Source organism: Neophocaena asiaeorientalis, unplaced genomic scaffold (assembly GCF_003031525.2).
Source record: "Neophocaena asiaeorientalis asiaeorientalis breed wild unplaced genomic scaffold, Neophocaena_asiaeorientalis_V1.1 scaffold671, whole genome shotgun sequence".
NCBI lineage: Eukaryota > Metazoa > Chordata > Mammalia > Artiodactyla > Phocoenidae > Neophocaena > Neophocaena asiaeorientalis.
In genome coordinates this window covers 1,554,636-1,570,903 of record NW_020175533.1, presented here as the reverse complement: position 1 = coordinate 1,570,903, position 16,268 = coordinate 1,554,636, and the positions used below count along the sequence as shown (strand labels likewise).

General features: G+C 38.4%; 1 protein-coding gene and 1 non-coding gene across 12 annotated transcripts in view; one reads left to right on the top strand and one right to left on the bottom strand.

Annotated features, from left to right (window-relative positions):
* The window catches only part of GOLGB1 (golgin B1), an 82,494-nt gene that overhangs the window by 45,533 nt on the left and 20,693 nt on the right, over positions 1–16,268 (top strand). For all 11 annotated transcript variants that reach the window (XM_024769215.1, XM_024769213.1, XM_024769212.1 and 8 more), the window contains 4 exons: positions 942–1,056; positions 3,698–3,771; positions 5,983–11,204; positions 12,074–13,985. In XM_024769215.1, the coding sequence (XP_024624983.1) occupies positions 942–1,056; positions 3,698–3,771; positions 5,983–11,204; positions 12,074–13,985 (7,323 nt within the window). The remainder of the gene's footprint in view (positions 1–941; positions 1,057–3,697; positions 3,772–5,982; positions 11,205–12,073; positions 13,986–16,268) is intronic.
* Positions 5,842–5,914, bottom strand: TRNAG-CCC (transfer RNA glycine (anticodon CCC)). The gene has a single exon. It is a non-coding gene; the product is annotated as a tRNA-Gly (tRNA).

Sequence of the window (16,268 nt, the reverse complement as noted above, 5' to 3'; positions counted from 1 at the left end):
TGGTAAATATTTTAGGCTTTTAGGCCATAAATAAAACTTTATTTACAAAAACAGGTGGGAGGCTCCAAATTTTGCCAAACTCTGGTGTAGTTTCATATTTCCATCTGGTTTTGTTTTCCTTCTGCCTAAAGGACTTCTTTTAATGTGGGTGTACTGTCATGAGCACACAAGTCTGCTGGTGATGGGTTCTTATAGCTCTTGTATGTTCGAAGACATTTTTATCTCTCCATTGTTTTTAAAAGATATTGTTAAAAGCTGACTAGAGAACCTACATCGATAGGTTTTTTTTTTCTCTTTCAGTACTTTAAGGCTATTACTCTACTATCTTTTTTCTTGCATTTTGTTTTTGACAAGAAGTCTGTCATCCTTGTCTTTTTTTTTTTTTTCCTGGTTGCTTTTAGGATTTTATCACTGGTTTTGAGCACTTGGGTTATGATGTGCCTTTGCATAGTTTTCTTCATGTTTCTTTTGCTTGGACTTTGAATCTCTATGTTTATAGTTTTCATCAGTTTGGAAAATTTTCTGCCGTTAATTAGTCAAATATTTTTTTTGACCCTCTCCCTTCCTTTGGAGACTCCAATTACACATATATTAGATTACTTGAAGTTTTTCCAGAACTCATAATGCACTTTTAGTTTTTTGGATTCTGAAAATTTTCTTTCGTGTGCAGTAGACTTGGAATTTCTCTCTTTGTGATCCAGACTTCAGTCTTAAATTCAAAAGCCAATGAATTGCAAATTTGTGTGAAAGATTTTCTCTTTCTATCTTCAGATGAAAAGTATTACTTTAAAGGTTACCTAGGCAGATAAGTAGATGCTATTTTAAAAGTATTTTCATGGCTGGAGAACTTTTAGAAGACAAAAATGCCAGAGGCTGTCTGGACATTAGTATGAGAGTTTTGTACTGGAGAATCATTAATTTGTTGTCTTTCTACAATTTAGGCAGTCACTGAGGAGAGTATTGCCTTTTTGCAGAAGAGAGTGGTAGAACTAGAGAATGAAAAGGGAGCCTTGCTCTTTAATTCTGTAGAGCTGGAGGAGCTGAAAGCTGAGAATGGTACGTATAAATGAAAACCATAATTCTCTGACTTCTTAACCCACAAGTGCCTCTACTTTTATCACTATATATGTATAACATGTAGATTCTCTGATTCTATGATAATAAAGATCTTAGACAGCATGGCTGGTAATTATTGAAGTTAGGATTAATACACATGAAACAATTTAAGCACAATACCAGTGTTTACATAAGTATAACATTTTGCAGTATGGGCTATAGATGCTGCAGGAGATCTGTACTATATTCATTTTGGAGTGGCCAAGGAATCTTCTCAGAAGTATGGCTTGAATAGGACCTTAATAAGACAATGAATTTTTAAATAGCCAAAATAAAGAGAGAAAAGACTTTCCCAGTAATAAATTTGTGGGGTGAGATAATAGAGATCAGTATAAATAAAGGTTCAGAGGTAGAAACCATTTTGGCTTTTGCTCATAGTATATACTGCTTAGAACCTTATCCCTTTTCTTTAGCTTGGCTAATTCTTACTCATGTTTCAGGCCTCAACTAGGCCATTATCTTTTTCAGGAAGTCGATCCTAATTTCCCAAAGTTGGGTTAAATGCATTTTTGTGCTTCCAAATTGCATTCTTTTAACATTACATTAAGATCATCTATTTATAATTTTATGTCTTATATTATAAGCTCTTTAGAGATAAAGTATAAGCTCTTCAAAGGCAGGGGCCCTTTTTTTTTTTGTCTTTTGCTTTACCAGGAACTAGAATAGTACCTGGCAAATGAGTAGCTGCTGAATAAAGTTTTGTTTGATTGAACTAAATTTAGCACTTTATTCTATTGGACTGTGTGTGAAGAGTTAGTAAGAATGAAGATAATACCTCCTTCCATTTGTCACCTGCTTCATAAGGACCTTATGGTTTTAATAACTTCTAGTCAATAACGTTTTACTTATCTATTTTATCCTGGAGTAACTGACTACCATGCTTTATCTTTAAGAGTGAGAATGAATACCAAATAAAATTTGTACCATTTCCTAAGGTCTATAGCCAATATTTCCAACTTAACCATCTTACAGTTCCACTTAGCTATAAACTAGGGATCGTATACCTTTATTAGACTAGTCCCACCGTTGCTGATAAAGAAAGAACGCCACAAATTCAGTTCATTATTCAACCCACTGAAAATACTTCTTTGAGATCTTATCCGTGATGCTTATTTTGTAGTTTTGCAAGCAGTCCCTGTCACTTTCATGTAGCTCACTGTGGTTTAGAGGTTATGTGAGTTCCATTCTCTTTGTTCTTTCCTGCAGGGGTCACTGGACTTGTTTTCTGTATTAGTTTTTGGGTCTGGTCTCATAGGTTACCTTTGCTTTATGAGTCATGTTCTATTAAACTCACCTTTTGTGCTTCCATTTCTGCCACTGTGCTCCTTCCTCAAATAATCTTGTGAAATGTCTGAACATATTATATACAGTCTTGAATTCATTTGTTTCATAAATGTTCATTCATTCATTCAGCAAATATCTATGGTGCCTTTCCTATGTACCAGGCACTAATTTAGTTGCTAAGCATATTGCTGTGAACATATTAGAGGACAAGACAGGCTATAAACATGTATATACATAAGAAAATTTCAGGGAGTGATAAGTATTAGGATAAAAATAGAACAGGCTACTGCACATGTGCCTGGGGGAAGAAGAAAGTAGCCTCAGAGTGGTTAGGGTGGGCCTCTCTGAGCACTTGATACCTGAATGATGAAAAGGGGACAGCCATGCAAAAAGAGGCTGAGCAAATCGAATCCCAAGCAGAGAAGAGCAGTGCAAACACCCTGAGGTATGAATAAATTTGATATGTTTGCAGACAGTGTTCTTGGGATTAGAGGGAGCAAAAAAGGGGTAGTACAAGCAGAGGAGTTTGTAGAATAAGTGGGGTCAAATCATGTAGGTCACGTTAAGACATTTGGATGTAGTGTAAAAAATATGCTTCTTTTGTTTGTTTCTTTAGTATATTTGTCTTAACTTCTCATAAAGAGTATAAACTTCTTGGGGGCTTATTAATACTCAATATTTTTATCCTCCAAGGTACTACTACTGTTTTTAAATACACACTTTGTAAACATGGGGTGGAACTCAGAAGACTGAATTCTGATCCCAGCTCTATGAACTAGCTGTAGGTCATGGCATTTCTTTGTTTCCTCATATGGTCATTGAGGAGATTGGATAGCTCCCTTCTAGTGCTAAAATTTGACGTCCTTATGAAAATATGTGAAAGAATGTTGAAGACATTATAAGTGCTATATTAATACATTATAATATGGATACAGAGGGTTATAGATAAATTAAGTTAAATTTATTGCCCTAGAAGTCCCAAATTATGCCACAGAAATAGCTGCTTTTTGTCATATGCTCTGGCATTTTTATTCCCTTTAAAGCCTTCCACTATTTATTATACTTCACTCAGGTTAATAATTAATACCTAGTACCATTCTATCTTATATCTCATCTTCTCATCTTCTTTTGCAACTTCTTTAATAAAATAAACGTTTTATCTCCCCCAAACTATTGTATCTGTTCTTTCCTCTTGGTTATTTCATGCATCTCAAATAGCCACATACACAGTCATATCTCTGTTTTTTTCAAACACTCTACATTTATCTTCTAAGGATATTTATTTTGTGACTTTCAGAAAAACTGTCCTCTCAGATTACTCTCCTAGAGGCTCAGAAGAGAACTGGAGAGGCAGATAGAGAAGTCAGTGAGGTAAGTGATGCATTCTTTTTTTTTTTAATGATTTATTTTATTTATTTTGGCTGTGTTGTGTCTTCGTAGCTGTGTGTGGACTTTCTCTAGTTGCGGTGAGTGGGGGCTACTCTTTGTTGTGGTGTGCGGGCTTCTCATTGGGGTGGCTTGTCTTGTGGAGCACAGGCTCTAGGTGCCCAGGCATAGTAGTTGTGGCTCGCGGGCTCTAGGGTGCAGGCTCAGTAGTTGTGGCTCGTGGGCTCTAGGGCGCAGGCTCAGTAGCTGTAGTGCACCGGCTTAGTTGCTTCGTGACATGTGGAATCTTCCCAGACCAGGGCTCGAACCCATGTCTCCTGCATTGGCAGGCGGACTCTTAACCACTGCGCCACCAGGGAAGACCGATGCATTCTTAAAATAATCAGAATATGAGCTCAATCAAAGGGAGGTAATTTCAAACCTAAGCTTTTCTGCAGTTTCTAATGTTGATAGAGATTACATTACCTGGAAAGTGAGGTTTAAGAGTTGTAATGGTTATTATTTATCTTTACTCTCACTTGTTTCTAAATATTTGGAATTTTTTTGTTTGTTCAGAACCAACGCAAGTACAGTAGCACTTGCTTGGGATTTGATAACCCATTTTTCATGCTAGGTTATCATTTATTTCAGCTTCTTTGCCCATCTCAGATAAGTTTCTCAGTGAAGAGATTAGATAAAGTCTCTAGTCTCTCCCCAAATCCCCTTCCCCAGTTGGCACAGTTTCACTTAAGATTATATTAAAAAGGGTATCGTCAGAGAATGGTGCTTTTTATAACCTAAAAATTACTATAAGAAATGTATGGTTGCTCAATATTCTGCTGATTTAAGATTACTGTTAGCTGTACTGTGTTTAATTGTCCTTCCAATCAACAAGTCAGTGATAGACTCATAAATGGCTTTGGGGAATAATGTAACTTCCTTTTTTTAAAAAAAATATTTATTTATTTATTTTTGGCTGTGTTGCATCTTCATTGCTGCACGTGGGCTTTCTCTAGTTGTGGCGAGTGGGGGCTACTCTTCGTTGTGGTACATGGGCTTCTCATTGCGGTGGCTTCTCTTATTGTGGAGCATGGGTTCTAGGTGCACAAGCTTCAGTAGTTGCAGCACGTGGGCTCAGTAGTTGAGGCTCGCGGGCTCTGGAGCGCAGGCTCAGTAGTTGTGGCTCACGGGCTTAGTTTTTCTGTGGCATATGGGATCTTCCCAGACCAGGGATTGGACCCATGTCCCCAAACTCATTTAATAAAATACTAAATTTGCCATGAGATTCACTGGTTTTGTTTCCCAAGAAAACAATTATAGAATAATTTATGTGGATTGAGCAGTCTAACACAGTAATCCTTGTAATAGTAACTTGGTTAATATTTTGTAAAACAGGTCTATAATGTCTTCCCAATCCCCAACTCCTTTTTGATTATTTTATCCTGGCAATTTATCTCAATCAACTTGTTTGATATTTGTCTGTTAATGGCTGTCTTATCTAATACTTCCCATTTCAATAGATAGTTTAGGAAAAGGAATCCCTAACTTCCTCCTTGGCATGGGATGAAACAAAAATTTAATTCATTTCCTGCTTCCCTTTTTATTTTTAAGCAGTTCTTAGGAGAAATAAGTAGTTTTAATCTGAAGGAAAAGTTTCCCAAGTGAGGAATATTTAGAAAATGAGTCTCAGGTTTCCTTAAGTCTTATGAATATGACATGGCCTCAGTGCAGCATTGACAGGATGCCCTCAGAGGTCCAAGTTGGGAAAACTGATTTTAAAAGTATTTAGCAGTGTTATGTTAGGAAGGTTTGGACAGAAAAGTTTTAGGTTTTGGAAAATGCACAAAATACCAGTTTTTACTTAGGCTCCTTTCTCCCTCCCTCCCTCCCTCCCTCCCTTTCTTTCTTTCTAATAAATTTATTTATTATTTATTTATATTGGAGATTTATTTATTTTGGCTGCACTGGGTCTTTGTTGCAGCACGCAGGCTTCTCTAGTTGCAGTGCACAGGCTCTAGAGTGCACAGGCTCAGTAGTTGTGGCGTGAGGGCTTAGTTGCGGTATGTGGGATCTTAGTTCCCTGACCAGGGATTGAACCTGGGCCCCCTGCATTGGGAGTGCGGAGTCTTAACCACTGGACCACCAGGGAAGTCCCTACTTAGGCTCTTTTCTATAAAACATTTGATTGAGGCTTTTTCTTTCTTTTTTTAAAAACAGATGAGCATGGTTGATATTGCCAGGCTCAATAAGAGCAGCTTTTCTGCTGAGGAAAGTGGACAAGATGTCCTGGAGAACACATTTTCTCAGAAGCATAAAGAACTATCCACTTTATTGTTGGAAATGAAAGAAGCCCAAGAGGAGATTGCATTCCTTAAGTTGCAGCTTCAAGGCAAAAGGGCAGACGGTGACCCTGAGGTCCCTGACCAAAAAGAAATGAAACAGACAGAGAGTGAAGGAATACCTCCAGTTAAAATGACAGTATTGCTTGAAGATACAGGGCAACATTTTCCCCCCATGCCAAATGAAGAGAGCGGTCTTCCAACAACTGAGAAAGAAGAACAGATGAGCACTAAATACCAACACAGAACATCTGAGGAAATATCTTTAAGTGACACTGGAATGGAATTAAAATCAGCAAAGCAGGATGATGATGATAAATCCCCTTCTGTGGTATCAGGTATTTGTCAGTATCACCAGGATGAATTGGAAAGGCTAAAAGGTCAAATTTTGGAGCTTGAGCTAAACCTTCATAAAGCAGAAGAGATCTATGAGAAAAATTTAGATGAGAAAGCTAAGGAAATAGGCAGCCTAACCCAGCTGATTGAAGAGTTTAAGAAAAATGCTGAAAACACCAATAGTGCATTCACTGCTTTGTCTGAAGAAAGAGACCAGCTTCTTTCTCAGGTGAAGGAACTTAGTGTGGTAACGGAACTGAGGGCTCAGGTACAGCAACTGGAAGTGAACCTTGCAGAAGCAGAAAGGCAAAAAAGACTTGACTATGAAAGCCAGACTGCTCATCACAACTTGCTCACTGAACAGATCCACAGTCTCAGCATAGAAGCCAAAACTAAAGATGTAAAGATTGAAGTTTTACAGAACGAACTTGATGATGTGCAGGTTCAGTTTTCCGAGCAGAGTACAGTGATCAAAAGCCTGCAGAGCCAGCTGCAGAAGAAGGAAAGTGAAGTGCTCGAGGGGGCAGACCGTGAGAGGGATATCTCAAATAAGGTGGAAGAACTTTTACAGGCTCTTTCACAGAAGGAACTTGAAATAGCAAAAATGGACCAACTCTTACTAGAGAAAAAGAAAGATGTGGAAATCCTCCAACAAACCATCAAGGAGAAGGATCAGCAAGTGACAGAAATCAGCTTTAGTATGATGGAGAAAATGGTTCAGCTTAATGAAGAGAAGTTTTCTCTTGGGGTTGAAATTAAGACTCTTAAAGAACAGCTGAATTTATTATCCAGAGCTGAAGAGGCCAAAAAAGAGCAGGTGGAAGAAGATAAAGAAACTGTTTCTGGCATTAAACAGAATTATGATGAGCTGAACCCAGTAGGGCTAATAAGTAAAGAAGAACTTCAGTATGAATTAGACCTTGTAAAGAAAGAAAGTGAGCAGAGAAAAAGAAAGCTCCAGGCTGCTCTTATTAACAGAAAGGAACTTCTACAGAGAGTCAGTAGATTAGAAGAGGAATTGGCCAAAGTGAAAGATGAACCCAGGAAAGACACCCCACTCAGTGAGAGTGAGAGGAGGGAAATGGAGGAAGATAAAGAAAGCAAAAAAGACTCAGAAAAATGTATGACTTCTAAGTGCCAAGAAATAGAAATGGTAATATCTTTAAAACAGGTAATATCTGAGAAGGAAGTGGAACTAGAGCACATAAGGAAGGATTTGGAAGAAAAGGCAGCAGCTCAAGAACAGTTACAGGCTGTGGTCAAACAGATGAATCAGAATTTGCAAGAGAAGACAAACCAAATAGATCTGCTCCAAGCAGAAATCATTGAAAACCAAACAGTTATCCAAAAGTTAACCACAGGTAACAAGGATGCCACAGGTAACAAGGATGCAGGTGATGGAGAGTCAGCAGCACCTGTAAAAGTAGCAGCAGCCATCAGTCCACTTGGTGCAGGTAGTGGAGAACACTGGAAACCAGAACTGGAAGAAAAAATAGTGGACCTTGAAAAAGAAAAGGAGCAACTTCAAAAGAAGCTACAGGAAGTATTAACCTCTCGCAAGGTGATTCTAAAAAAGGCACAGGAGAAAGAAAGACATCTTCGGGAGGAGCTCAAGCAACAGAAAGATGACTATAATCGCTTGCAAGAACAGTTTGATGAGCAAAGCAAGGAAAATGAGAACATTGGGGACCAACTAAGGCAACTACAGATTCAAGTAAAGAAATCTTCGGACAGAAAACTCCCAGGCAGTAGCCAGCAGGTTCCAGGTTCTCCCACTCAAGGTTTAGAAGAACCTTTATTCAAAGCCACAGAGCAGCAACCTGCTCAACCTGCTTCAGAGTCTGACTTGTGCCCAGACTGGCCTTCTCATCCTGGAGATACAAATGGTCTGCAGGGCAATACTGCTATTGCCCAGATTAAGACACAGCTGAAAGAAATAGAGACTGAGAAAGAAGAGTTAGAGTTGAAGGTTAGCTCTACAATAAGTGAGCTGACTAAAAAATCAGAAGAGGTATTTCAGTTACAAGAGCAGATAAATAAACAGAATTTAGAAATCCAAAGTCTGAAAGCAGCGTCCCATGAAGCTGAAGCCCACACAGAAAGCCTGAGGCAACAACTGGAAAGCAGTCAACTAGAAATCACTGGATTAGAACATTTAAGAGAATTACAGCCTGAACTAGATGAACTGCAAAAACTCATAAGCAAAAAAGAAGAAGAAGTTAGATACCTTTCTGGACAGCTTAGTGAGAAGGAAACAGCCCTTACTAAAGTACAGACAGAGATAACAGAACAAGAGGATTTAGTGAAGGCTCTGCATACAGAACTGGAAATGCAAGCCAAAGAACATGATGAGAAGATAAAGCAGTTACAGGTGGAGCTTTGTGAAATGAAGCAGAAACCAGAAGAGATTGGAGAAGAAAGTAAAGCAAAGCAACAAATACAGAGGAAACTGCAAGCTGCCCTTATTTCCCGAAAAGAAGTACTAAAAGAAAACAAACGTCTCCAAGAGGAGTTGTCTTTGGCCAGAGATAACATTGAACATCTCACCCAGTCTCTGGCAGATGTGGAAAACCAAGTTTCTGCTCAAAATAAAGAGAAAGATATATTCTTAGGCAAGTTAGCTCTTTTTCAGGAAGAAAGAGACAAACTCATTGCAGAAATGGACATATCTTTAATGGAAAATAAAAGTCTCAATGGTTCTTGTGAAAGTCTGAAATTAGCTCTGGAGGGTCTTACTGAAGACAAGGAAAACTTAGTGAAAGAAATTGAATCTTTGAAATGTTCTAAGATTGCAGAAAGCACAGAGTGGCAAGAGAAACACAAAGAGTTACAAAAGGAATATGAAATTCTTCTGCAGTCCTATGAGAATGTTAGTAATGAGGCAGAAAGGATTCAGCATGTGGTAGAAACTGTGAGGCAAGAGAAGCAAGAACTATACGGCAAGTTAAGAAGCACAGAAGGAAACAATAAAGAAACAGAAAAGCAGTTGCAGGAAGCTAAACAGGAAATGGAGGAGATGAAAGAAAAGATGAGAAAGTTTGCTAAATCTAAACAGCAGAAAATCCTAGAGTTGGAAGAAGAGAATGAGAGGCTTAGAGCAGAGGTACACCCTGCAGGAGGTACATCTAAAGATAGTATGGAAGCACTTCTTTCTTCTAATTCCGACATGAAGGAGGAACTAGAAAGGGTCCAAACAGAGTATAAAACCCTTTCTAAGGAGTTTGAGGCTTTAATGATGGAGAAGGACTCCTTAAGTGAAGAGGTTCAGGATTTAAAGCATCAGATAGAAGGTAATGTATCCAAACAAGCTAGCCTGGAGGCCACTGAGAAACATGATAACCGGATGGTTGTCACTGAAGAGGCAACCCAGTCTGCTCCAGGTGAGGCCCATGAGCAAAGCTCGCCAAGTATGAAGCCAAGGTCTGAAAATTCAGAATCCATTCATTCAGAGAACAGTGCCAAGCCTGATATAAGTGAGAATGTCAGCTTACATGATGAAATTAATAATTACCTACAGCAGATGGATCAGCTCAAAGAAAGAATCACTGAATTAGAGGAGGACAAGCAGAAAGACAAGGAATTTAGCCAGACTTTAGAAAATGAGAGAGCTGCTTTATTGAGTCAAATATCAGCTAAGGATGCTGAACTAAGAATGCTTCAGGAAGAAGTAACCAAAATAAACTCATTAAATCAGCAAATCCAAGAAGAACTTGCCAAAGTTACCAAGCTAAAGGAGACAGCAGAAGAAGAGAAAGATGATTTGGAAGAGAGGCTTATGAATCAATTAGCAGAACTTAATGGAAGCATTGGGAATTATTATCAGGATGTAACAGATGCCCAAATCAAAAATGAACTACTAGAATCTGAAATGCAGAACCTTAAAAAGTGTGTGAGTGAATTGGAAGAAGAAAAGCAGCAGTTAGTCAAGGAGAAAACTAAGGTGGAATCAGAAATACGAAAGGAATATATGGAGAAAATACAAGGTGCTCAGAAAGGGCCTGGCAATAAAAGTCATGCAAAGGAACTTCAGGAGCTGTTAAAAGAAAAACAGCAAGAAGTAAAGCAGCTGCAGAAGGATTGCATTAGGTACCAAGAGAAAATCAGTGCTCTGGAGAGAACTGTTAAGGCCTTAGAATTTGTTCAGACGGAGTCCCAAAAAGATTTGGAAATAACCAAAGAAAATCTGGCTCAAGCCAATGAACATCGCAAGAAGGCAGAAACAGAATTAGCCAGCTTCAAAGTACTGCTAGATGACACTCAAAGTGAAGCAGCAAGGGTCCTAGCAGACAATTTCAAGTTGAAAAAGGAGCTTCAGTCAAATAAAGAATCAGTTAAAAGCCAAATGAAACAAAAGGATGAAGATCTTGAGCGAAGACTGGAGCAGGTAGAGGAGAAACACCTGAAAGAGAAGAAGAATATGCAAGAGAAACTGGATGCTTTGCATAGAGAAAAAGTCCACTTAGAAGAGACATTTGGAGAGATTCAGGTTACTTTGAACAAGAAAGACAAGGAAGTTAAGCAACTTCAGGAAAACTTGGATAGTACTGTGGCCCAGCTTGCAGCTTTCACTAAGAGCATGTCTTCCCTCCAGGATGATCGAGACAGGGTGATAGATGAAGCCAAGAAATGGGAGAGGAAGTTCAGTGTTGCTATTCAAACCAAAGAAGAAGAAATTAGACTTAAAGAAGAGAATTTCAGTGTTCTAAAGGATCAGCTTAGGCAGATGTCCATCCACATGGAGGAATTGAAGATCAACATTTCCAGGTAAATGAATGATGACTTTTTTTGCTCTTCCAAAGGTAATTGAAGGCAAAGGAAGTCTCTATTTAAACTATTTCTATTCCCTTTAATATTATGGGACTGATTTTGGTTTAAATTCTCCCTGAAGATGTATTCCCTCTCACTTCTGTCTCTCTCGCTCTCTTGCAAATGACTTGCAAATGACTTTCTGCCACAATTTGTATTAACATGAAAAATTTACGTCTGCTTCTCTACCCATCTTTCTATTGAGAGAGCTCTTAGATTTCTTCCTTTCTTCTCATTTCCATTATCCTTGTCTGAATTTTTACCATAGTACATATTATTGTACTCTCAAATTACTGCCTTAGCCTCTGAAACGATCTCCTCTTTTCTCTTCCTCATATTCCATATAAATTCATACTGCATATGCCTGCTAGAGTTACCTTCTTCAAACTCCAATTTTATATCACTTTTCAAGCTCAGGAAGTAACAGTGTCCCCCACACTTTGTACTCTCATTTTTAGTAGGATCCTTCTGCTCTGAGACAGGTCTCCTCATTGCCTCTCATACCAAGATTATTCCGTTAAGGGGCCAGACAACAGCTTGTCTAGAGCAAAGAACAAAATTGGGGGCACTTTTTAGAGTGTCCAAGGTCATGTCACTAAATTAGCAACATACTTTGGAGTTTATTTTTATACGAATTCTTAGGTGCAATATACCTTTAATACAGAACATTCAGTAGAGCTAATACCTCTTTATTAAAAAGATGAACACCTTCAATTATGAATATTTATTCACTTGTAGATCTGAGTACATGTTTTAGTATGTGTTCCTTAGGCATCAAGTACTTTTCCCTTGAAATCTGTAATTAATGACCTTCTCTCTTTTTCTAGGCTTGAACATGACAAGCAGATTTGGGAGTCCAAAGCTCAGACAGAAGTCCAGCTTCAGCAGAAGATCTGTGATACTCTACAGGGAGAAAACAAAGAACTTTTTTCCCAGCTAGAAGAGACTCAACATCTATACCGTAGTTCTCAGGATGAATTAGCTAAGTTGGAATCAGAAATGAAGATTCTCAGAGACCAGTCAACTGATTTATATAACTCTTTAGAAAAATATAAGGAAAATAAAGAAAATTTGGAAGGGATCATAAAGCAGCAAGAGGCTGATATCCAAAATTGTAAGTTCAGTTATGAACAGCTAGAGACAGATCTTCAGGCCTCCAGACAACTGACCAGTAGGCTGCATGAAGAAATAAACATGAAAGAGCAGAAGATTATAAGCCTGCTTTCTGCCAAGGAACAGGCAGTCCAAGTAGTTGCTGAACTGCATCAGCAGCATGACAAAGAAATTAAAGAATTGGAAAATCTGCTGTCCCAGGAGGAAGAGGAGAATACTGTTTTAGAAGAAGAGAACAAAAAAGCTGTTGACAAAACCAATCAGCTTATGGAAACACTGAAAAACATGAAAAAGGAGAACATGCAACAGAAGGCTCAGTTGAATTCCTTTGTTAAATCCATGTCTTCTCTCCAGGATGACCGAGACCGTATAGTAGGTGACTACCAACAGCTGGAAGAGCGACATCTCTCTGTGATCTTGGAAAAAGACCAACTCATCCAGGATGCTGCTACTGAGAATAATAAGCTGAAGGAAGAAATTCGATGCTTGAGAAGTCATATGGATGATCTCAATTCTGAGAATGCCAAGCTCAATGCAGAACTGATCCAATATAGAGAAGACCTGAACCAAGTGATATCAAGGAAGGACTGTCAGCAAAAGCAGCTCCTTGAAGCTCAACTTCAGCAGACTAAGGAGGTGAAAAGTGAGTGTGCTAAATTAGAAGAAAAGCTCAAGGAGTCTGAGGAAGCAAAGGAGGAGCTGCAGAGGTTCTCTCTTGCCCTACAGGAGGAGAAACGAGGTTTATCTAAAGAGATTGAGAACTTAAAAGTATCTCTATCCCAACTAAATAAACAATTGACAGCCTTGCAAGAAGAAGGTACTTTAGGAATATTCCAGGCCCAATTAAAAGCAAAAGAAGGAGAGGTAGAGAAGTTAAATACTACCCTTTCTTTGTCTCAGAAGAGAGTTACAGAACTGGAAGAGGAATTGGTTCGTGTTCAGAAGGAAGCTGCCAAAAAGGTAGGTGAAATTGAAGATAAACTGAAGAAAGAATTAAAGCATCTTCATCATGATGCAGGGATAATGCGAAATGAAACTGAAACAGCAGAAGAGAGGGTGGCGGAGCTAGCAAGAGATCTGGTAGAGATGGAACAGAAGTTACTCATGGTCACCAAAGAAAATAAAGGTCTCACAGCACAAATCCAGTCTTTTGGAAGGTCAATGAGTTCCCTACAAGATAGTAGAGATCATGCCAATGAGGAAGTTGAGGAACTGAAAAAGAAATATGAGGCCAGTCTGAAGGAGTTGGCACAGCTGAGAGAAGAGCAGGGCCTCTTAAGCAAAGAGAGAGATGTTCTTGTTTCTAAAGCTGCATTTCCAGTTAACTCCACTGAGGATAACAGCTTGCCCCACCTTGAGAAACTTAACCAACAGATTCTATCCAAAGATGACCAACTGCTTCACTTGTCCTCACAACTAGAAGACTCTTACAACCAAGTGCAGTCCTTTTCCAAGGCTATGGCCAGTCTACAGAATGAGAGAGATCGCCTGTTGAGTGAACTGGAGAAATTCCGCAAGTCAGAGGAAGGGAAGCAGAGGTCTGCAGCCCCACCTTCAACCAGCCCAGATGAAGTACAGAGTTTAAAAAAAGCTATGTCATCACTTCAAAATGATCGAGACCGACTAGTGAGTATCTAGGTTTCTCTTTCCAATCTTCTTTTGAGAGTTTTTGAAACTTTCTTTAAATTGATTTTCATTTTTATAGAAAATGATAAAAAATTTATTCATATTACCTGGGCATTCTAGGACGATTCAAACCTCTTAGCCTGGATTTAATACCCTGTAGTTTGTTTTTGCCTCTCTTTCCAGCATCCTCTTTTACTGCTTCTCTACTCATCCTCTTCATTTCAGCCAAACTGATTTACTCACCCACAAACTGATCTACTTACCCACGTTACTATCCTCTGAACCAAAATGTCCTCTCCATTTTCCTTTTTTGGGCACATATTTCCTACTCTTTAAAGGTTGCCCCAGAGCTCAAATCCTCTGGGTACATTTCCAGATTGCTTGATTGTCTGTTACCTTCTGTCTGTACTTCCCTAGTGCTTTCTTTTCCTTTGTCCCATATTGCCTTGATATATATGGGTGTGTGTGTATGTGTGTGTGTGTGTTTAATTTCTATACCCTTATTTTTTATTTCCCCAATTAAATTGTAAACTCTTGGTAAATGTGTCATGTCTTATACTTGTTCATATTTCCCATGGTTTTTAGCAGAAGGGTATTTAATCATATGGTATATAATCAAAAATTGATGTATATTCTCTATATGTGTTGTTACTGAAAACACTTTTCTCTATTTTGTGAAACTGTCGTGTAGGGAAATTATAGGAACTTTTGAGACTGAGGCTTTTATATCTGCCATGAACAAGTCATAAAGCCTAGGCAGGGTTATAAATCACATGAAGGCCTGACAGTCTGACTCAATGATATTGCATACAGGCTCTGCTATAGCCGCTGAGGCCCTTCTGCATACTTACTGAATGTATTGTTAATTGTCCATCAAATCTTCTTTTCCACATATCTTGTTCTCAGTCTGTCTCATGAGCATTGAAGTTTCTAGTCTCTTAGCCACTGGCTGCATGTACAATAACTTATTTCAATCACTATCAGTTTAAACATTTAGCCTAGGCCAGCGGTTTGTCACCTCTGCCTACACTATGCTTCCTTTCCCTCAGGACCACCCAAGAGATGAGCTAGGTCTGAACGGAGCTTAGGTGACTTTGGTTTTCTTTATGTAATTAGTCAAAGGGAAGTTTCGCAAATAAAGTCCGAGGGTCTCAGTGGCAAGGAGTTAACCCAGGGGATTCTATGATCCTACTAGGGCATGACAAACAACTCTGAAAACATTCTGGAGTTTTCATATGTGTTCAAACTTCCTTAGGATTTTCCCTACCTAAAAGCTGTAGAGCAAATCTCTAGAGGTCCCTTTTTGTTTGTCTATACTTATTTCAGTCTGAAAATGATTTGAGGTAGCATATAAAGATATGAACAGTTTTTCAAGGTAATATAAGGTGAGGAACTGGGAAGGAAAAGAAAATTAGGGTCCGAGAGAAAAAGATTAAACCAGAAGTAAGTTTAGTTTAGGAGTAAACTTATCCCAAAGGGATATCACAATATCCTATTAGAAAGATGGACCACTAATTTTGCTCTGAGGTCTGGCAGCCATCAGAAGTACGGAATTTTAAAACCTTGTGTATGAATTGCAGCGTCCATATTTTAGGGAAAAGGAAGAAAGTAAAACTACTTGGAACAGATAAGAATAGTTATTCTTTAAGTATTGAGGCCTGCAAGAAATTTCTTCTGTGTTTCCATAGGGAGGTCACTATGAAGTTATGAAACATTCTTTACTTCTCTACAGTAAATATAATAATTGTTTTATAGGGTTTTTATTTAGCTGGCCCTTGATGTAAGTGCATAGCAAAAGAATTTTGAGTAATTCACTGAAGTACCTCTGCAAGTGGCTAAAATGCAGTTCCAGACACACAGCTTTCTGATGATCTGCTCTATTCCAAAGGTAACATTTAGAGTATCTGGACTAGAGGAGTGAGTGGATTGCATAAAGAATATATGTTTGCTTTAAAACAAAACAAAAATATGTTTTTATTTTAGTTTTGGGTTAAAAGATAAAGCTATACACATATATTTGATGAGTCACTAAATTCTACAATGTTTGATAAGAAAAACAAACAGTAGCATTCCCAACCCTGTTTCTCCTTCTGAGGCAATCTGCTTTCAACCCTTTTAATTTGTTATTTTGGTGTTTCCTCAGTAGCTAAATATCATGTTTATAGTGCATCTTGGCTTTTCATTCTTTGCATTAGCTGTTGACTTTCTTATATGCTAACAGGGTTTAGTTCTTTTTACTCCCTCTGTTTTTTTTTTTTTTTTTTTTTTTGGGGTGTGGGGGGG